The sequence below is a fragment of the Symphodus melops genome (assembly GCF_947650265.1).
Source record: "Symphodus melops genome assembly, chromosome: 17".
NCBI lineage: Eukaryota > Metazoa > Chordata > Actinopteri > Labriformes > Labridae > Symphodus > Symphodus melops.
The window spans coordinates 18,485,652-18,508,850 of record NC_136707.1 but is presented as its reverse complement, the minus strand read 5'-3'; the positions used below and the strand labels follow the sequence as shown (position 1 = coordinate 18,508,850).

Sequence of the window (23,199 nt, the reverse complement as noted above, 5' to 3'; positions counted from 1 at the left end):
ATATCTGGGCTTTGTATGCCTTTATTGCAGAGACAGGACAGTAGAAGTCTGAAATCACGGACACAGATGGGAGGGAGAGGGAATGACCTGCCGGTATGGAGCCACGGGTTGGATTCCAACATGGACCGCCCGCTTGGAGGGTGGCAGCCTCCGTACATGGGGTGCACACACTAATCTGTAGGCTACCTGGACCAATTTTTTTTTTTCTAACAAAAACACTTACATTATATTTGACAGCTGCTTTTCTGAGCTCTGTTGTATTCTCTTCTCCAAGGTTTTTATTGTCACATCAATTCACAACATATCACAACAAAAAAGGTACAAACGATCATGAATCATCTTCCTCTTTTGCTACATTTAGTAATACATAATGATTTAAATTTAATGCATCTTGTATAGACAACCGTGTCACCACATATTGGTCAGAGATTTCTGACATCTTCTGAGGCTTTCTCTCTGTAGGACTCCTATAGTGTGCTTCATTTATATTCAGAGGCACAGAGGTATCCATTTTCACCTGAGGCAGTAGCTCTCTGTTGCGTTTTGCATACAATCCATGAAACTGTACAAGACTGAAATACATTATCATCATGTTTTAGACGAGCTTACTGTCTTACAACACAAACACTTTCTGGGCATTGTGCAATCTAATTACAGAGTGTATTATTATTATTCTGAAACATTTGAACAATGTCTCCTTCTTGTTACAGTGTTAATTAAGACATGTACGCATTCAGTTTAAATTACATTTCACTGTCATCTTTTAGAACAAAAAGTTAATGGCAGGGTTGATCATTATCGAAAACTAGCATGATTTTGAAAGTGGTATTCCCTCAGTGCTCCGTAGTATACACCCACCCCCCCCCCTGAGCTCCCTTTAAAAGCCAAGTCCCTCACTTCCAGGCACGAGCACCGTTTCTCCAGGAGCTCAGCTCATTGCTTGTGTTGTGTTGAAATTAAGTCTTCGAATGTCTAATTCAACATGAAGTAAACACTAAGCTTTATCCTAAAAAGTGTTAAAAAAAATAGTGACTCTTTTACCCCTCACAGCGGCCAATGATGAATAAACTCTTTCACATTTGAGTGTGAGCTCGTGCAGTAAAGGTTAGGGAATGAGCAGGGAGACAGGGAGGCATGATTGGTTCTTTAAATTGGTACCTTTTGGTAGACATTGGTCAAAGTTTTTTACAGACTTACAGCTGCTACATACGCAAAGCAACTGAATTATTCATTTCTGTCAGGACCAAAAGACAATTTCAACCAAAATCTTCATATGTTTTCCTGGAGAAAAGGACCAACCCTACCTTTAAGTTGTTCAGTTATGAAAGCATTGTGAAGGCTCTATAAGGTGAAAAGGAAACAACACAAACATTTCACAGCTTTACAAAATGTAAAAATTCCTGTCTTCTTTTTACTGTCAGCAATGCCTTGCTCAAAAAAGCAAAGACAACATATGACACTTCTATATAGCCTTTTACTTTAGCAATTTAGACAGCAACTCATGCACATATTCTATACTGCTGATAAAGCTTGCAGGAACCCCAAGAGTACATTTTTCCTAAGCCCTGTTTTCAAGATTTATGCATCTACCAATAGGACAGGATCAGGAATGAACAAACATAGAAGTATCTCAAAGTACACAGCAGCCAAGAGTGTTGTAACTTCTACATCAACCAAAGTACCTTAAAAAGCTGTGGAATGCAATTTTCTTCTGGTATCCAATACGTCCAAACGTTCTATAACAGCTATTAACCACACACTATACCAGTTCTGGATGTGTGCTGGAATCTTGTTGGCCATTTTGGTTCTCTACTGCAGAGTCAGTAATTTTTCCAGTTGAATGAAATACCCCTGACGTGGACCATATTTAAAAACGGCTTAAGATACGGTGTAGAAGAGGTGTCATCCTCAGGACAAAAATCCTCATTTAGCATCCGTCAAAAAAGTAAATGATACCATAAAACTTCACTAGACCCTTTTCATTGCATTTGGTTCGTAGAAGAAGCCAATCTCTTGAAATTGCACACATCTCTCAAAACCGAGCTCAGAGAAAATCCATTGCTTCATGAGAAGCAGAACACCAGATTGACAAAATTGTATCTGTATACATAATGGCCTTTTATGTGGACAGCAAGACGGCTGACATTTCTGGACAATTCTTGAAAACACTCAAAGAAAAACTGAAAGTCTGGCTCATCTCTGCAGTAAATACAGTATGGGTAAGTTGCCACTTGTATCTATTTGTGCAGCCTCATTTATCATCGTGGACAAGGGTAATGGAGAGAGAAAAATACCTGCAGGACAAAAGGTAGAAACAGTCATTATGGACCAGTAGAAAGAAAAAAAAAACAGTTCTCAAGCAGCTTTGCCTTTTGAACATGTATGGTTGCAGGTAAGCTTATGCAACGTGGATCTTTTTTTGTCTGGGCATGTGATCTGCATGATCAAACAAAAATAAAAATAATAAATAAAAAAACCCCACAATAAATCACAGAGCTATATGAGCCACTTGGGCATCTTAATACCAATCTATAACATGGCAATGGCCACGCCTGAGTCATAGCGTCCTTTCATCTGAATTATTCTGGCAGCTAGCATAAGCAGCAGACCAGTGGCTACTTCAAGGCTGTAGGAAAGCCAGGCTGAGGCGAAGGACCAGCCAAAGGAGACATCCACGTTAGCAAGGCTTTCTGGGGAAACAATCCGCTGGAACTCATCCATGGCCTGGTTGGAGTATTTGATGTAGATGCTGACCGCAGTAAGAGTAAAAAGACCTGATAAAGCACACAAACAAACCAGATGTTACTATTAGCATGAAAATGGTTCTATTGAAAAGACCTCTTAGGCCTTAAGACCTTTGATCAACTACATCTATTTAAATGGCTTCATAAAATTAGGTCATCAAAGTAATGATGCGTTAATTTGAATAACATCCTTTTTTTTTTAAGCGATTATCTTCCCCATATTTATCGTACGTGAAATGTTACTAAAGACCTAAACCCATAAGCCTGAAAATGAGACACAATTAGAATAATCTTAAACCATTAAAGATTACAGGCACTTTACAAGAAGTCTGTAGCAAAAGACTTACACTCAAGTCTGAATTATTTCATCATTCGTTTCTAGATTTAATATGATCATTTCCTCTACAGGAAATAAAAGCAAGGAAGTTGCTTTTCTCATCCATCTAGTTTTTTTGTGTGCTTCCCACTAAGACAGATGACACATCTTGCATGGCAATTACGTCGGAGGTAGGAAAACACATCAATGTATCTCAAACTCAAAACACCTTAAATACTGTCATTGCCACTACATGCACAACTCAGACTGACCTTTAGTGTGATCGCGTGGGCGGCAGAACCGTTACCAAACTGGCAATTTGCCTTCAGCAATTAACCTCTGTAAATGACTGACCATTCAAAATGATGACTGTGGACTAGTCGAGCATGTCTATCAAGCAGTGTGTCTAATTTGCATGCAGTGAAGCCAGAGTAAGAAGAAGGTTAGCAGGAAGAGTGCTACAGAAGACACAGCGGGACTTGCACACAAACTTGGCTCACAAGTCAGGCAATCAATTTCCCATAGAGTTTCACTCCAGTAATAACTGGAACCTGCTGGGGGAAAAAGTGAAAATATCTACCCTGAATTGGACAAGGATTCATAAACACAGTTGTTGACTGGAATGAAAGTGATACCAATTCGGCCATTTTTATGTATTGCGGGTAGCTTTTTATATCTACCTTGAGCTGCAGATTCAAAGCCAAGTAAGAAGTAAAACTGTCCATGATGGAAATTCCAGATTTTTTACAGATCCAATATTCACAGAAGTCCGTAGAGAAAGATTTACCAGAATTACATTTACATTTTCAGAGGTGATTTCAAAAACGTATCACCACAGAGCTATAAAACTTATGTTTGAAGAAACAATCTCCAAAACAAATCTTAGAAATTGATTATAAATAAAGGAATTCATTTTTCAGTTTGTTTTACAAGTGGCAAAGATCTGTGAATGCAGGCCACAACATAGAGATGGGAAAAGGACATTTGGTTCAAAGCATGAAATGAGCGCTCTCTCGGAGGCATCAACGGAGGCAGACCCCGTCAGCAAAGATGACAAGGTATATAATAAGACCTTCCACTGCAATGACAGATTTATACCTTCCCCTCAATCTAAGCCTTAATTGAGATTCTACCCCAATGCCTTTGAATTCATGCCAATACAAAGGCATCTCTGAAAAATATATATATTTTTAAGATTGGCAGAGAGCTGAACTCACCACTGTAACGGGAAGAAAAACCTATCTGGTATTGTTTTGCTGTTGAAAGCATATACCTGCACTTCCATCTTAAGAATATCATGAGGAGTGCTTACTTTATGGACCAAACATCTTCGGCTGTCAAAAAGGGTTACAATCGATTTTATCTTCGGTTGATATTCTGTTAAAAATAACTATCATTACACTGGTGGCAGAGACTGCTATGTAAAGTGTGCATCAGTATTAACGGATCCCTCTCATAGACATTCACAAGCCGCTGATGAAGCAGGGACAGCAATTACGGTTACGTATCTTGCCCAGGGACACATCGACATGTGGCTGCAGGAGCTGGTTATCCAACCATCGACCTTCTGGTTGAGAGACGACTGATTCTACCACTAAGCCACAACATTTCAAGAAAATCCATCCTTAAATTGATTAAGTTATTAAAGTGACTGTGTCCATTAATACCTTTTTATATGTGCTCACAACGCCCAAAACCAATGAAATGCAGCATTTTCAGCACTCAGTGTCCGAAAAGTAAAACCCACCCACAGTGTCAGCTGTTTCTTTTCTCGTTGCTTGTAGTGCTCTTGCTTAAAAACAGTTTAACATTAAGAATAGCGTGCCACTCATCAGTGTCACTTCTCCCTCACCGACGAATCAAAATCAAGAAGAAGTGGGACTTATAATATCAGCTTTGTCAACAACAATGGCAGAGGATCAATTAATCAGTTATAACAATAAATAGCTATCTGTAACAGACAATACTAAAGGAAGCAGAGGTCAACTAGCAGCAAGCAATAGTAATAAGCCCTGTGAAAATGAGGTTGTGGGCAGTGGTCACAGGTTCTAAAGCTACTGTGATGATTGTAGGTTTGTGTCTCTCTTAATAAACTCCATGGACAAAAGGGGACATCTTACTCTAATTATGTATAATTATATGACCATGTCTAATTATCTAATTATGTGGAGATTTTCAGTTTTCTTTTGGCATCACCCTGCTGCCTTTTAACAGTTGAAAGTATCACTCACTCGTAATCATTTCTGCAGAAGATCTTGATAAAGACACGTCAATCTGCATACTGGAAATAGTAAGACACCCACAGTGGCAGTGGGTGTCTTAACAAACATTAACAATGAAAACATAAAAATAATCAATCATGCTTATGATTTCAATAACGTGTAAGTGGTAAAGATAGTGGACTGGCCAACCTAGAAATGCTAAATGGGGCCACACCAAAATTGTAATAGAACTTAACAGTCCTGCAAGATTTTTTCTCCGATCAAATCTTGTTTACAGTTTTGGAAGATTATAGATGGAAAAGATATTTTCCATTTCATTCCTTTGAAGGTTGTTTCCCCCCTTGTGAAATTCAATAGTGTGTGTCGCAGCTTGTTCAGGATTAAAGGCTGTACAATGCTGTCATCCTGCCTGGATGAATGTCATGGAATCAATAATGACCTGGTATTTTATACATATATATAAAAAAAATCCTTTTTGTGATTCTGTGTGCATCTTTCAATTAAGAACAGCTTTTCTGGGATTGTCTGCCACTCAATCATAATCAGCAAGCAGTCCACATGAAGTGATCAATACTGTTAATTATGTCAATATACCCTTCAGAAAAAAACATTTGTTGTAGCATTGTAATCAAGACCAACCCGAGACAAGTTTATTCTGAGACAAGACCAGGATGTTCACAACCATAACATAAACTAAAAATTCCTCGGCTAAAGATGTGAAGGTCTTGCAAAGACATTCAAGTGTATTTCTCATTTTCCATTATTAAATCTCCATTTTCATCCATATAATCACATAGGGAGCATAATGATTCTTACCTACTTCAGCTCAAATAGTATGAATGGGATTTTGAGCATCCACCCGAATTATTTATAATATCTGTGTTCTACCTTTTCAAGTCATTCGCAAGATATTACATTTGAACAACCAAATTGCAACATTTCATTGACTTTCAGCCTGTTCAGGAAATGCTTCAAAAAAGGGTTACAATGTGTAGATGCTGCCTCAAATTAGATGTGAATCAAGTGTCCATGGGAGCAGGTAAAGTTGAATATCGGTTTCTATCTTAAGTTGTCAGGCACTATTTGCATACAATGTGCCACCCACACACTTTTTCTGAAAACTGACAAGCAAACAACATGCTTCAATCAATCCTACACCCAAGCACACATACACATGTAACATACATGTCATTGCTATAGGCTAAAAAGGAATAAATACACAATTGAATGAAAACACAGTATGGACTTACTACAGAAGAGAAAGTATGATGCCGCTCCAGCCAGCAAGCTTGGGCTGCAGGCCAGTGAACTGACAAGTCCAAAGATCCAACCGAACACCAGCAGGACCAGGCTGAGGGGCAACATGATGACAACCACCTTATGCAAGCCTGCAAATGCAAGCCCACTACGGTTATTGTGCTTACATACTTTAATAGATTACCTTGAGCTTTTGTTATTGTTTCTATACATCCCATCAGTTGGAGTTTAGATTGCTGCTGAGAATTTATTTTAAATGGATTTCTTTCATCCAGGGAGCCATTGGTCTTCATTTAAGAAGACTTACTTCTAACAGTGCATTATGTTTTATTGTATTTTTACATCATTATCAACTCCCATATGAGTAAATAAATAAAACCCCTCACCAAGAAGATGCCTTTCTGCCTCTGACAGGCTGGACAGATTTGCTGTGAAAGAAGGGATGAACGAGCTCCTGTTGGTTCCTGAAAATGTCAAGCAAAACAATTTACACATGACAGAACAAAAGGACACAACTGTGGAAATGCAACTGGACAGCAATTGTGGAGTTTTTTCATCCTTAAGTTGTGCACAAAATGTGAAACCAATGAAACACTCTTTCTGGTGCATGTGTCCTCATGCATGACAGTTTTGTACAAAGAACGTCTGTCACTTCATGTAGCACATTGGCGACATGTCACAGGTGTGAGCACTGCATGAAGAGCTTTGAAGACTATGTGGGCTCATTATTTGTCATTTTGTGCGTGAACTGTGGTGCCACCAGCTCCAAAAAGGCTACTTGTGGTATCAAGCTATGCTACCAACTGGCAACTTATGTTGCAGCTGTGTAGAATAATATCCTTCAGAATCTTTCTGAAGCCTGCAGCTATTGGCTGGTACAGGGGTTAACGTTGCCATAGTTAATAATTGAAAAGAGGAATTGATGATTTTGATGGTGGATTGTTAGATGGACCCATTATCATGATGTCATAGATTCACGTGGCTCATTACATTCAGTGATTGAACATTGATTTTAATGAGGATTTAATGGCTCTTTTTACTAAGCTGATGGCTCATAGACGCTTTGCCGATTTTGTCCAAGTTCAATGTACTTTGCTGTGCATCAGTGTCACACAGCTGAGATCACTGCAAACAGTTTTAATACACCTGAGTTCTTCTCCACCTTCTTAGTGAATGGAGGCCAAATAAATCAGTGGTATAGCCGTGAAAACTGACAACAATCCACGTGTCGCAGCACCGAGACCCGCGATCGATGAACATACGACGTGTTAGGGCTCAGCATCCCATCAACACTTACTTTGCTCCATTGATTTTCCTCTTTTGTCAACATAAGAAATTATCAGTAGGCTGCTATTTTTTAATCTGTACATCCAACAACATTCCGAAATAACATAGTCAGTCATAAAAACAACAGTTTAAATGCATCCACGTGAGTTTTACGCACACAAGTGACAGTGATGCCAAAAGAAATATCAAAATCAAATATCCTCAAAATGACAATTCTATGAGACGAGTAAAAGTTAATTTAGAAAAAAAATATGGATGTGTCGGGATTTTTTGCTGCTCACTTCACATGTTCTCTCAGTGAAAGCGTATACAAACTCAATCTCTAAAAAAATGGACTTAGGTAGAATACAAATATACCTTCAATATGTAAACAATGCGCTTAGGTAGAATTCAAATACCTTCAATTATTCTCCACAGTCCAGAGTGTGAACTCAGATCGTCAGGTCCTGTGTGGTTAGTTCTGTTAACATCGATGATGTACCAGTAATCAGTCCCAATAGCCAAAGCGAGGAGGGTGAAGCTGAGCAAAGCTGTGAATCCAGCACCAAGGACCGCCAGTCCGTACCTCATTGTTTACACAAACACAAACACGCAAAGCGCAGCTTCTTTTGAATCTTATTAAATTTGTATTTTTTTTCCTATTCCGCAATCTTTGCCAAATTACCAAGAGGTGCGATGCGTAAAAACTCTCCAGCTGAATGCATCCCTGTAAAGAACAGGTTCCCCATGGAGACCAAGTGAAGAAATTCACGAGAACTGGAAAAATAACAACAGCAACAACAAAAAATCAAGGGAGGTTTTCCAAGTTTCTTTAAAGAGAATAGAGGAGTGATGCGCCTTTCTCGGGGCTGGTTTATGCCAAACTGTCTGTAGCGCTCCTTCTGCTGTAATCCAGCTATTCAAATACATGAGTAGGCTACAACAACCCGCATCCGGTGTTGAACTCCAAAATAAAACCAGTAGTTGGGAACTTGTTGCGAACGTGCTTAAAATTCAACCAATTTTGATGCAAAATAAACTACATACGGCCACAGTTTAATCATCTGTTTCGGAGTAACTCCTATACTGTAACCACATTGTTGCCTAATTGAAGTTGCAGAAGTGGTTATTATTGTGACCGGATGTAGTTTAAGTCTTCGAACTTCACTAATGTCACAACCAAAGGAGCCAGGGGCAGTAAAGTAAACACAAATTCCAGATTTTAAAGTTAGCCTTATGGGTCAATATATTATATTCACAAAGAAATATTAGCCCTCCAACTGTTTCATGAATGAATCTGTTTTGTTTTTGTTACTTAAAAAATAACTCTTAATGTTGTAATTAAATGTTATAATTGTTTTGGATCTCGTTGCCTTTGCTCTGGTTATATGCCATTGCGTTTGATTTTTAAACTTAGGCTGCTTGAAAGATAGGCTATTTACTCATTTAAAATCTTCACCTTGGTAGGTTAAGGACAAACATTGTGTGCTTGTTTATGTTCCCTTATGTTTGATAAAGCAGTCTTAGCAGGCCTAGAAAGTATACAAAAATGAAATAAAATTCGAAAAAAATCTGAGCTTATTATCTTGATAAAACGCAAGAAATGTCGTCATTGTAACATCTACACTTTAATTAAACATAAACACTTTTAAGGTGTTGTAGCTTGACCATTACATCTTCTGCAGCCTTTGGCATTTTCCTCTGTCTTTTGAAAGAAGTGTTAAAATTAGCCTATTACTCATTTTACTAAGCTGAAATAGTCTTTTAATGAAAACATGCAAGGTAGTGTCAATGAAGTGGAAAAGAAGACGGATTCAAGGTCAGTTCTCGTGGATGTGCAGATTATTGAATATGCTCTCATTGCCCCCTCAAAACTTTCATTGAAAAAAGAAAGACATGGAGAAATCATCTGAAGATTGTCACTGAATAACCAAAAAGAATGCAAAAGCTCTCAAAATAAAATATAATAATAAAATATAAGTGTTTCAATGTCACTCTTTCTTTTTGTTAGCCTCGTTCAGGTTTGTTTTCAAAGCCAAATGTTATTTTTGATGCCAACATTTAGATGTCACTATTCTCTCACCATAGTTTGCTACGGTAGCAAGGCAACTGGCAAAAGTGTCCCCACTTTATTGTCTACTGTGTAATGTAGCTTAATTGCCTCACTTTCTCCCTTGTTATGGAACAGAAGGGGTTCACAAATGATCTCACATCATTTGCCTATCTTGTGTCTGCTCCGTTCATGCTTTACAGGCCAGAAGCAAGATGAAAGCTGATCCTCTCTTCAAACCCCTGCGAATGAAAAGGAGGTTCAGGTATGTGCTGCTACACTATAACTTTGATGCATTAGCAATTTTGAAAGAGAGGTTTTTACAGTCTACATATCACAATAATGACAGGTGAGTTTCATTGATCGTGAAATCCGGAATATACAGTGTGCACCAGTACAAGACGCACCTTGGTTTGCAGTGTTTCACAGAGAGAAAATAAAGCTTAAACGGTCTTCCTGCCTGATGATTTTTATTGTGTTTAGTAATGTCAACGTGCAGCTTGTGTGCAGCTTTGTTGCTCTTGTTTGTTTTCACTTTCGGGGAATTTACTAGCTGCAATACGATAGTTGAGCTGCAATGAAAGTTGTAAAGACAAGTAGAGGCATGGACCCGCTGGGTTTGCCAGCTCTCTGTCCGACTCCACTGGTCACTCTTTAAATTTAAATAATATAGGACTCTTTCAATCAAAAGACCACTCAATAAGGTTAAATGCATGATTATGACCTTGTGTCTCCCTCCTCCACCCTGATGTTGGCCGGTTATCTTTCCAGCAGGGCTGTACACTACAACACCTCACCTCAATTTAACAGTTTAACAGAAAAAGTACTGTTCTTATTTTCACCATTATTAAACGTCATACTGTTTGGATTGATAAATGCTGTGGTATAGGCATAGACTGTAAATACTATAGGCCTACGGTACATATTATGGCGTACAGTGTACCTACGGTATAGGCCTACCGTAATACTGCCGATAAACCTAGTACAATAGGCACACATTAGCAGGCCGAATGGCTGTAGTGTCACAAAGCACTTCTCTGTAAGGACATGCTGTTCTTCATTATACATTGAATTGACAAAACATGTAAGTATCTATACATTTGACGTCAGACATCACAGAGAGAGAAAGAGTATTTGTCAAGCTTGGGATGTGAAATAATGTTGTTGTAAACCCTGCAAATTTCAAAACAGCCTCTTTGTGGTTGAATAAGAACATGCCCTTCAGTTCATGGAATCATAAAGGAACTTTTCAATGAATACATACTGTGCATGGAAATAGAGTTAGTTAACGTTGTATAAGACCTGTAGGGTAGTCTAAAATACAGAAGACAACCAGTATAATTTTAAATGTATGTTGATCAGATCCGTCTCCGACATGTATGTTATGTCTTGTGGCATCCATCATGATGGTTCAGTGGACCATCTCAAGTCATCAAAATGTTAAACATATTTTCTTATAGAACTCATTATCTTCCAATAATGTGAACACATTTGAGAGAGACATTTATTCACTGATGAGCTTGTTTTGTAAATTTTCCTTTATTTTAACAGTATTCGATTTGTGATTAAAGACAGTACAGTATCTCAGATCCTCAACATAAAAAACTATCTAAGCTTAGGCAATATACTGCACGTTATTTATAGAAACAAAACATGACACTAATTTAAAATATAATTTGAATGTAGCCATTGCATTTCCATACAAATAAACAGTACATTCCATAACATGTAGGCTGTTTGTTTCCCTTCACCAGAGATCATTTTCTTTCTTTTGGCGTGTTCTATACCTTGATGTGTCCAAGTTGTTGCTGCTCAGGAAATTCAGATTATCAACCTAAAATTGCTTTAGAGTATTTTTACCCATTATATTAGGCAGCAATTAAATACTCACAGTTACTTACTTTGGAGGCTTTGGAGATCACTCTGACATTTTTTTAGGTGCTTTACATACCCAGATTTCCACCAGATATATGTCCCTGTGCACATTCGTCCGTCAACATCCACAGGCTGCGTCCTGAGCACAGCGGCGGACAGCTGGAATGCAGAGACAAAGAAATTCCTGTGGTATTTGTCTGAAGATATTACGATGTTCAGTATGTGGTATAAAACCAACACTTGAACAAGCACACATACTGTCATTGTTCTAAACCGTCAAAATGGAGTGTTTTCTGGAAGTAAACCAGATGTTTTGGTGTTTGACTTCCCATCTTGATCGATCTTTTCTGTGGTAAATTGATTCGCCGTGTTCCGGTACCTGGCAAAAAAGAAGTCTTGTGTATCCTTCTACGGAGGGCTATCTTCAGAGGTCTATCAATATAATGCTGTCACATAATTTACAATTGTCAAAGAATGAAAGACATTAAGATAAATTCAGGCTGTTGTGCACATAGAATGAAGTAACATACAAGTCTGTTTGCAAAATAGCTCTGAATAGTTCAGAGCTTTTGACATTTTCTTGCCACAGTTCTATAATCCACACCATCTATCATCACAACAAAGATGCCACACATGACCTTTCTAAGTATGCGGTTGAACTATTGGGCACATTACTTTAAAAATGGGCTTGATAGTCTGTGAATTTGTTCTGTTTTTCCAGTCATTGTGTAATATTGGCTTTTTGCACTAAGCAAAACTCAGGACACGCCACGCTCCGATGCACTTTGTAGACAGCTAAATCAATACTGTTCAAAAACAATGAATTAGAATAATTAAGGTGTTGTTGTTCTCAAACTGTTTGAAAACGTGTGAATTAATCGTGCTTGAGGAGGTAGGAAAATTACATGAAATTAACACCTTCTTAGGGCTGAAACAGAGTTAGTTATTTATGCTGTTTCAGTTTCCTGCCTTTACACATGAGAACTTAGGATCACGTCTTTACCTTTTTGCTGGAGGTCTACTGTCTTTTGGTGTTCAAGTCTGTGAAGTGTGTACACGTGTCACAATGGTTGTTGGAACTCACTTCTTTCTCATCAATTATCAGTGCAGTCTTATGACCAGGTTTCCCTTCTTTTTTCTTTAGTCTTTAGCTAATTAAGGATGGGAGAGATACATTCATTGGCTTTGTGGTTTTTGTACCACTTTATTGCTTTTTTGGTGGTAATTACATTTACGAGTGGGAATTGGTTGTTCTGGGCATTGATTGGCTGTTGTGTTTCTGTGGTCTCTAAGTAATGTGTATTCACATTCAGTGTTTAAACCATTATGCACACTTAAGCCAATAAGCAATGCCATTACAGGTGAAATTAGTAAGACTGAACAATGGAACCATTCAGTGGGTGGGATATATGCAGCAAATGAACATTGTCTTCTTGATGTTGATGCCTTGGAAGCAGGAAAAATGGGCAAGTGTAAGGATGTGAAAGACTTTGGTAAGGGGAAAATTGTGATAGCAAGTGGACTGGTTTAGAACATCTTCAACTCTGCAGTTCTTTTGGGGTGTTCCCAATCTATAACGAGGGACAGGATCATAGACAACCAAGGCTCATGACGCGTAAAGGAGGGCAGACTGATGTGTGCTGTCAGAACAAATACAAAAGCTTTTCATTGCATGCAGGCGTGAATGTGACTGGCAATTTGTTTCTATATGTTCTCTTTGTGACCTTGTGATTGACCGGTGACTAGTCCTGAGTGTGCCTCTTGCCCAATGACAGCTAGGATCACGATGGGATAATAGTCATGGATTCACCTGTCACCCTAGGGCAGCAGTGACACATGTATGCAATATATATTCTGTATACTTGAATCTATCTATCTGTCTGTCTGTCTGTCTGTCTGTCTGTCTGTCTGTCTGTCTGTCTGTCTGTCTGTCTGTCTGTCTGTCTGTCTGTCTGTCTGTCTGTCTGGCTGGCTGGCTGGCTGTCTGTCTGTCTGTCTGTCTGTCTGTCTGTCTGTCTGTCTGTCTGTCTGTCTGGCTGTCTGTCTGTCTGTCTGTCTGTCTGTCTGTCTGTCTGTCTGTAGAAGTAATGAACACCATCTCTGATGGTCTTGTTTGCTTTTGTAGGTCACATAGAAACAACATTATTCATGTTGGTCTGTTTTATAACCAGCTAAAATTGTCTCACATGAGCTTTAATAGGAGGATAGAAGGATACTGAAGTTAAGTACAACTACCTTCAAATTGTCTTATGGTGTTGAGTAAACATATTAAGTGGATTACAACTACTAGTAATCTCTCTGTTCTCTCTGGCATATCCAACATTTAAGACTCTTTTTTTGTTTCTCTGAAGGTAGCTGCATCAAACTGAAAACATGTCAAGAGAGGTCATTTGAGTGGTGTGAAACTGAAAAAGAAAAGTCTGGTGGTGTGGAGTGGGAAATAAGTGAGTTGATTTCACCTTTGTAGCTGGCCGTGCACGAGAATAGCTGCTGTTAGTAAAGCTAGCTGTTACGGTATTGCAGAAACTCATAGCAGGTATAGCTGAAATGTGGGTAATGATGGTGCGAGGTGTAGACAAGGAAGAAATGCATGGAGTTGTTAAGACATTACTTCTGTCAAACAATGCTGCTGTGTTAGAGCAAAGTCAGCCTTTCACCCTTGTGATTTTTGTTGTGTGTGCTTTACTGGAAAGGTTGTGGCTGACTGAAGGAGTTGGCTGAACTAAATATAAATTGGAGTGTCCAACCCATAAAAAGAAGCACTTTTCTATGATCCAAAAGTTGTCTGAAAACCTAGAAAAACAACAACTTAGTATGTTTCATTTGTACAGAACAACTCTGGCTACCAGCAGTTTTGCAGAAAAGTTCACAGAGGACCAAAACAAGGCCTGTAATTCATATCGACCCAACAGCATCCATTCTCAGAAGAACTCCCCAGATACACAGCTCCAGCTAGAAGAAGAGACTGGGGTCAGAGAAGTTTCAATTTAAGAGGAAAACATTTAAGCTTTATAGTCCAACTTAGATTTGCAAACTAAAATCTCCCCTTGGCCTCATTTTTATGATAGACATCGCCATGGTTGAAATGCCTCGCCAACAGCAGAGTCAATGTCAGGCTAGGCAAGTTAATCTGTTAACATCTCCACTTCGGTGAGTAGTGTGTAATTATCTGGGCTGGTGAGCAATGGATTAGTGGGCTGTGATTCTCAAAGAAAACCTTTGCCAGAGCAATTACAGAACTCAAAACAAGAGTGGCTGGTAATAATATGTATCAGTATAAAATCGGTTTAGAGCTTTTTGATAGTTGAGTGTTTGCATGTGTGTGCCTCTCATTGTCAAGAGAAATGGGTGAGATATTGTAAAAGAAAATATGCTGTACATTGTTGTTGCACAGTTAGAGGCACCATAAAGACTTGATGAAACTTGATGAGACCTCATGTGCTGTGAAATCTTCTTGTTTACTTTATGGCATTTTGTGACACCTGTCACTTCTGGTTATTATAATTTGGGGTTGCTGTTATTGAAGGCCTGAACTGTCAGGAGGTTAGTTGCTGCTTGCGGATTACTTCTAGGTGTTTGAACATGACATCCTTGCAACAGAATAGGCTTCTTTCACAGCCATTGTCACTAAGAATTAGTGTAATACACACAGAACTTAAAAAGGTACACAGTGCCACCCAGTGTAGCAAAGGGGGAAATATTTTAAGTAATGATGAATTGTTTAGAGTCAGCTACATTGCATTTGAAGATGAACACTGATAAGGTTAAGCTTTGTTCTTGTTGGTAAAATACAATTCACCAGCCAAATAGCAATTAGGGAAAAAACTTAAAAAATCTCATCAACCAATGAGTACAATTCCGACTTGACTATTGGTCATATAATCAGCACTATCTTCATCCAGAGCTGCTTAACCTTTTTCAATATACATTGACTCAAGCAGCTACCTGTTACATAGAAGTTTAATTTGATTAATGTTCCATCAGATCTAACTATGCCCCCCTTTAAGCCAACATGGTCTATAATGGGCCCCTACTACTCCTATTGAATGCAGCTATTGTCATCAGTTAGTAGTTGCATTACCTTTCCTACTGTGTTGTAAATTGTACAGTAGGAGAAGCCCATGTAATAATAATGATTAAAATAATACTATAACAGCCTACTTATAGTTTGCTTTAGCCACTTCAGTTTCAAGGTCCTTATGTGAATTACTGTCACCTTGTAGACCAGCACAAATACCTGTTATTTCCAGGAAACAGGATAAAGGCTTAACAAAACAATGCGTTTTGTCTTATTGTGCAAATAAAGCACATTGAGACTAACACCTCGTGCCACTAATTCTCCAGTCAGGTGCCATTAACCCAGGACAGTGCAGCAAGACGCTGTTCAAGTGCCAGTCAAATTCCATGTATGTAGAAACTGTAACTGTAATATGGTCTGCACACTTACAACTTCATCATTTATTTAATGTGGTCATCAGAAAGATATGCAGACTACAATATATTTTCTTGATGCGATCACAGTTTCACACAGTGATAAACAAGGCAGCAAAAAATGTAACTACAGGTGTCACTGGCTATTTTACCTACTGTTTGTGCAGATACAACATGACACCATTTTTAACTTTCTATGGATACTGTTGGATTGTGGACTTAACTGTTGTAGTGGGTAATTACAATTTTCCCTGGGACTGAATAGTTTCTGAAATATGATACCTGGTAACATGGGAACAAACTTGTTAACAGATGGATTTTTTTTTTTTACAGAAATGAAGTTCTGTTATGTCCCCCAATAACACTATATATATATATATCCTTTGGTTTGAACGCTGTTGCATGTCGAGACAACTAAGCTGCAAATATCAGTTAAGGAAATAATAACTCCTGATTTCACTTAAAATACAATTTTGACATGGTGGAAAGTACTGACTTCTGGACAAACCATATTACCTCTGTGTAGTGCAAGGGTTTTAGTTTCTCATGGTCTAAGGTCCTGGGTAACCTGATATTGGACCTGCTTACATGTCCAGTGACTCTGGGCTTGGTTCAAGTTTTACAATGTACAGTAAGTGGTAAGGCCAAGTTACCTGGCACTGTAGCACTAACCCTCCAACCCTACAAGCTCCTCTTCAATCATTTTTATATTTTTATAGCTTTGCATAAAGTGTCAGTACCAGAGAAAAAAAGTTATTGTCAAGTTTTTATTGTCATCAACATGTTCAAAAATTTTACAAGAAAACATAGTAGAACACGTACATTCTCTCTCTATATATATATTTATATATAACACATTCTAAAATATGACTGGAGGCTGTCTACAGAGCCGGTACAGGATGCATGACTGACCAAGCAGTTCAGGCCTTTCTAAAATGTTTCTCCACTATTGCAATTAGCATATATCTCAAAATCATTGAATTTGACATTACATTTGAATTATTGCAGATTTAAATCCTTCACAGGAAATAACTGACAACAATCTAAAGGTTACAGTTTATACAGGAGCAGCTTGGGCCCTCATTGATTTAATAAGAGATTGAATCAAGATACAAAAAAAAATGTTCCCCCTTAAAAGGGCCGAGCTTGCTCGAGTTATACTAGAGGCTACTGAGCACACAAGCAGTGTTTCTATCTCTGCATAGGATACAACAGGTGTAAAGACCTTACAACTTTTAATATTCCATTTTTATGTATTCCAGTAAGTAATTATAGCAATAAAAAAAGGAATTGAGTTTTTTTAATCATATTTTTTCAATTTATATTTTCTAATCTTACCATCCAACTCTGAACACGAGAACAGGGCATTAAGGGATACAGAGTGCAGTATGGTTTAAGGCCCCTAGGCAGAACACCAGAGAAGCACTTTATGAACACGTTCATACCTGGTACATTAAAGAATGATGTGTAGTTTATCAAAAACTTTAATGTCCTCCCCCTCTGGTTTTGTTGCTTGTCCCTGTAATGGGTATATTACATTTCTACTGGTATTCTTTTTTTCCTTTACATGTCTTATCTCTGTAATGATAAATGCTGTACATTTTCTCAGTGTTTTCAGTGCTGCTAAGGTGGATCTGTGGATATACCGTACATTGATCAGTAGCGCAGAGTTGAAGATTTGATTAAGTCTACTTCATTTGCTTCATTAAGTGCTTTCATGGACGCTGTAAATGGTTCATCAAGAGAAATGAAAACACCATTGGCACAAGCCATTAGCTGTCTTTGAACACATCGGTGCATTACCTTCATAATTTGGGTCCCATTAATGACCATTCTTATAGAACCTGATAAGTATTAAAAGGTTAGAGATTGTAAACAAAAATTGTTGGATCTTTGAATGGGGGTACAGAAGCAAGAGTAAGATGATCAGTCGGCTTAATTTACAGTAAATGAAAGTATCTTGGTGGGAAAGGGACACCGCTGCCCTGACCTTTTATTGTCTATGTTCTGTTTTCAATGATTTTATAGTAGGAGTGTGTGAGTGTTGTTTTGACAGAAACATTTGCAAAGGCTGTTTCACCTTTTGGGAATATTTTGTCTGTTTACACAGAGGGATTTAGTAGCAAAAGAAGGACTTAACATTCCTTTAGTTACCGTTCATTGCCAAGCTTTTTCCAATAGACCACTCTGAAAATGTGTCCAAGGCAGCAACTCATTTAAATTTCATTCCGTTCAGGGACTGATAAGTATGGTAGCCCTCAAAGATATTTGGACGTTATGTAGTTATTTTGATAACAATAAAAATCCTCTGTCTCATTCTGTATTTGTAAAATTACAGGATTTCACACAATATGTGCTGGTTGATGTTGGCAATGTACAGTAATTGGAAAGACAAACATTCAACACTTAAAAAATCAACACATCTCCCTAATGCGTTCAGCTCTTTCCAATTTGAAATAAAACAAAATGTGTCATTGGGCACTGGGTAGCTAGTATAAAAGCAGGCAGGAAAATGTATCTTGGTTAGTTCACTTCATTTGAGTTGATAGAAGCAGGTCCTGCACCCCATCTTCTGGCTTGTTCTTTGAAGACCCTGACTGAAAGTGATCAGTACTCCCAAAGAGAAGATGCATCAACAGCTGTTGCATCTCCCATAAGTGTACCTCCCTTATCTCCTCGAAGGTACTTGCCATTAGAGCCCTTGATAGCGACGCATCCATGTTCCAGGAACTCAAGGAAAAAGTCCTCAGGCTTTTCTCCATCTGAGCACACTAGGCCACTGCTAGAGACGTACCAGAACATGCCATTCACACCTGTACATGGATAACAGAGGATATTAGATATTTGTTTCAATAAACCATTTTGCTTCAATTTATGCCAAATAAATCAACTCAGACAGGATATATAAATTGTTAGGCAGTGATTGGATGCAACACTGACTTTTTACATAGTAGGCGCCGTCATTGAAGATCAATGAGAAAATGTCATAGACTGATCGATTTGCATCCAGAGTGTTGGAGCTCTTGTGGTGACACACAAAGCCATTCTCTCCATGAAGGATCAGCATAGGACGATTAATGAGTTTCATCAGGAATAGTTCCCCATCACCTGCAATGAAGGACAAATACTGAATATAATATGTGCATTGGAAGTGTACCTGTGGGGGGTATCTGCAAAAAACAAAGTTGCCTGTATGCACTTACCAACTGTATCGCTGACAGCTGAGAGCTGCCCATTCTTCTTTGTGCAAACATATTTTCCATTACTTGCTTTGAGGGCCACCCTCTTTCCTCGCCACTCAATGTCAAACATTGTGTTGACCTCTCTGGGAAAAGATGTGCCAATTCAGGTAAGAATTATGTGCCAACATAAAAGAAAGTTTGTCTTTTAGAACTGGGAAAGCTACTTACACTTCAGTGGCAGTGGACTGGATCTCTCCGTGAGACACAAGAGTCCAGTAGGATCCGCCGTTTGTTCTGAACATAGGCTTTTTTGTGTCCTTGTGAATCTCCATCTGAAAAGTCTCCATGTCTGTCTCAACATCCTGATTGGCTGAAATACTCACTCCTGTATACAATAGAAGAAAAGAGAGCCTTGATTATTAGCCTATGATGCCTCCTCTTGAATGCCATTTCCTCTCTCAGGCATTGCCAAAGTGATTTATGAGAATAATACTAATCCCAATTTTTAATTGCATATTGCCATTTCTGTAGTTGCAACACATAATGCAGTGTTCTACCTGCAATGACTCAGTTGTTGTGAGGTTTCACAGTATATTCATGTGGCATATTATTTACAAAATGTCAAGGTGCTATGAACATAATAATCACAATTATTACACCGAAAACGTTCTAATGTCTATTCATTATTAAATGTATTTGCTGACTTATTTGGGTGATTGATTGGTTTGAATCAGACTTTGCTGGGTTTTATAATTTCATGTTATAAAGCAATATAAAATCAAAAGTTTTTGAAATGATTTGAAATGATAAATGATTTTGAGTCACATAAATACCATAAAAATAATACTGTAAAAAAATGTAGGGTTAGGAGTTAGGAAGTTTTTTTTGTTTGTTTTTTTTTTACTTATAATTGTATAAGTAAGGTAAATTCAATAGAGAAATACTGAAATGTTGCCTTCATTTTGTCTGTGTGTTTCCAGTTATTAAGTTGCTGCGCTTTTCTCTAAACCTGATTGCCTTACTTTCAGCCAATCCAAAGTCACACTTAATCCACATGCATTCTGTCTTGAGAGTTTGTGTAAGGTGGCAGAGAATACACAGACACAGCTGAACTGTGTCTGCTGTTGTTCAAATTAGATGCCACAAAAATATCCTCCAACCTTTCTCTTAAGCCTGTTACAACCCTAATCCCCAACAGCCACCACTCCAGCCTTCCTGTTCATTCGCTTGCTGTAATTCCCTGAGTGGTGAAATGCAAATCTGCACTGCAGGGCTCACTAAGCAGCTTTGAATACCTTGTTCCTTGAAAAACGTGTAACTGCCACAAGGAAGAGTAGAACAATTGAAAATGGAATCCCTGCAGTATGTCCTAGGATCTAATGTTGCCCCGATAGTGAGCTTTATTTATTTGAAATTGTATTAATGCATAAACTTGAGTGCAATCTTAAGTGATTTTAAGACCATGATTTCTAATTAATCCATGTATTATATATATATAATACATGCACCTTGAATGGCTATTTTCAACTACTACAGTAAAAATGTATGGCAAAGGCAGATTTTAAGCTTCATAAATGTTTTAAAATAATCTTATAACCCACTTCCCATCTCACAACGTTTACTTGAAAAATGATATAGAGAAAACAATATCTAATACATACTGAAAATAATCCTCATAACTGATCCATCTACTAGGACATCATTTGCAAAATTGGTAGAAATCTGGTGAATAGCTAGATTACATTGGACAACAAGTAACTGCCAGGCCTAAAGTATTCAGATGGCAATGGTCTGCAAAGTAGTCATTTGCACTCCACTTAATCTTAAATGGACACACAGTAGAAATGACTAAACCCATTACCACAATTACCCACATTATGTCTGTCAACCATTATGGAAACCATATGTAGCCAGAAAAAGCAGCGTATTCTCTGTCAGCAAGTAATTGTTTTCTTATTTCATGATAATATAACCTAATATTCCATGTAATGAATGTAGGCTACGTCTAGAAGGTAAGGGACAAAAGGTAAGCTAGCTGCCCAAACAAATACATTTTACCAATCTGCAGAGCCGTCTTGGTTCTGTTTTCTAATAATGTTTGTATTTGCAAATATATATTGAAATCAGCCTCTAAAAGATCTGAAAATAGTAAAACCCCTACATTCTTACACTTTGCTTTTGCAAAACATAAAGAGCAAAATCAAACATTTGCAACTATCTTGTTGAAACATGCTGAGTTCACAGGAACTCAGCATGGAACCTCTGGAGGTTGTCCTCGCTTCACTTAGCCCTCATGTTCTTTAAATAGTTTTCATGCCTATTTGTTACCATGACTACTCTTGTACCTTGAGTACCTTTAATTAGACGTTAAACCAAGCAATCAAATATCCTCATTCAGAAGCTACAGTCTGATTTTCAGAAATGTTTCATCGTTCCTCAATACTAGATTGTGATCATCATAAAACACATCAATTCAATAAACGATTGCTTCCTATCATTCCATTACTAAGTTATGTGATTAAAGAAAGATTTTTTTTTCCCTCTAAGGACTCCATTTAAATCTTAATTACCTTGCTTGACTGAGACAAATCTTTTATTGGCAGCTTGAAAAACAACTTGGGGATGACTCTCCTCCAGATCAAAAAGCTCATCTTTTCCAGGCTTGGAGCATCGGCCAGATCGCAGAGTTCCAGTGGGACCCAAGGGGCTCAGATATTTCCCATCACAGTCCTTAAAGGCCAGCTTTCCAGACTTCAGCTCCAGTGTGAAGCTAGTTGTATTGGTGTTCTCTTTCACCAGTTTGCCATCATTTCTGAGGAAACGACTATCACAGGTCTTCAGGCTGTACTTGCCATCCAGGTATACCAAGGTAACCAGGGAGTCCACTCCCCAGGGAATGTTGCTGTCCACTGAGATCTCTCCATCTGAAGCAGATAGATGGGCATAACGCTTACGTGCCACACTGAGAAGGCTGGCCTGAGGGTGCAAGGCCAAATGGACAGCCCATAACTCTTGTTCCCCAATAGCTTGGGCAAAGCAGGACAGATAGTCAGCCGAGCCTCCAAAGTAACGAAGGTAAGGCTCTGATTGCAAAGCCCAGCGACCATCAGATTGGGGCACAATAAGGAAACGGCAGTCAGGGTCAGGCTTCTCTGCCCCACAGGTCATCTTTCCATCTTTGTCAGAGGCCAGATAGCGTCCCAGATGGCTTCGGAGGAACACTACCTGCCCATCTTGCTCGTCCTGCTCTAAGGTCCAGATCTGTTTCTTCTTCATGCTAATGCCTGAGGCATTCACCTTGAAGCCAAAGGCCTCAGCTGTGAGGTATCGGTTCTCATAGTTAATGAGACCAAACTGCAGCTTGAGGGCCTTGTTAATTCCGTTTGTGGGCATGCTTGAACAGGCCACTCTCTAAGACGACAAGCAAGGGAAAGGGTAATCAGGGAATGCACACTTAAAGCTGAAAAGCAAAAATGAAATGCTTGATTTTCCCCCTTTTCCTTTTCCCACCTCGTAAAGTAGCACCACTGATCTCCTTTGGTAGATTGCGTTGTGTTCCTTCCCTCTCCTGTCACTTTCTCTCCTTCCCTAGAGGTGCACAGGCACTTGCTCTCTCTGTTCCTTAATGAGTAAGGATTAAAATCAGCAGGACACAGCACCTCATCCAACAAGCCGCTGACGTCACATACCAGTGCACCAACCATAAACCTCCCCTCCTCCTTTTCTCTCTCCAGTACACACTCAGTTAACTCTGTATCTCTTCCATATCTTCCCCTTTCCTTCATCTCTTTCTTTCCCTATACACCCTTGTCTTTCCTCCCTCTAACACACAGTGGCACACTCATTTGTCAACCTG

The 23,199-nt window shown here is 38.6% G+C and overlaps 2 protein-coding genes across 2 annotated transcripts; both read right to left on the bottom strand.

Annotated features, from left to right (window-relative positions):
• Positions 1 to 216: 216 nt before the first annotated feature.
• Positions 217 to 8,678, bottom strand: LOC306838732 (transmembrane protein 235). The gene is made up of 4 exons (XM_079367077.1): positions 8,225 to 8,678; positions 6,926 to 7,003; positions 6,533 to 6,670; positions 217 to 2,774 (listed from the first exon to the last, which is right to left on the bottom strand). The coding sequence occupies exons 1-4, from the start codon at positions 8,394 to 8,396 to the stop codon at positions 2,530 to 2,532; spliced, it is 633 nt and encodes a 210-aa protein (XP_079223203.1). The 5' UTR covers positions 8,397 to 8,678; the 3' UTR covers positions 217 to 2,529.
• An 8,235-nt stretch (positions 8,679 to 16,913) lies between these two features.
• Positions 16,914 to 22,953, bottom strand: fscn2a (fascin actin-bundling protein 2a, retinal). The gene is made up of 5 exons (XM_079365686.1): positions 21,914 to 22,953; positions 19,572 to 19,728; positions 19,365 to 19,486; positions 19,102 to 19,269; positions 16,914 to 18,974 (listed from the first exon to the last, which is right to left on the bottom strand). The coding sequence occupies exons 1-5, from the start codon at positions 22,734 to 22,736 to the stop codon at positions 18,769 to 18,771; spliced, it is 1,476 nt and encodes a 491-aa protein (XP_079221812.1). The 5' UTR covers positions 22,737 to 22,953; the 3' UTR covers positions 16,914 to 18,768.
• Between the last annotated feature and the right edge of the window lie 246 nt (positions 22,954 to 23,199).

Coding starts and splice junctions, on each gene's coding strand:
- LOC306838732 (XM_079367077.1), bottom strand. CDS start 8,396: ATGAGGTACGGACTGGCGGTCCTTGGTGCTGGATTCACAGCTTTGCTC. Junction 7,004..8,224: donor ACTGTGGAGAATAATTGAAG/GTATTTGAATTC, acceptor TGACATTTTCAG/GAACCAACAGGAGCTCGTTC. Junction 2,775..6,532: donor ATCATACTTTCTCTTCTGTA/GTAAGTCCATAC, acceptor GTGCTTTATCAG/GTCTTTTTACTCTTACTGCG.
- fscn2a (XM_079365686.1), bottom strand. CDS start 22,736: ATGCCCACAAACGGAATTAACAAGGCCCTCAAGCTGCAGTTTGGTCTC. Junction 19,729..21,913: donor ATTTGTCTCAGTCAAGCAAG/GTAATTAAGATT, acceptor TATTGTATACAG/GAGTGAGTATTTCAGCCAAT. Junction 18,975..19,101: donor CGGCGCCTACTATGTAAAAA/GTCAGTGTTGCA, acceptor ATCCATGTACAG/GTGTGAATGGCATGTTCTGG.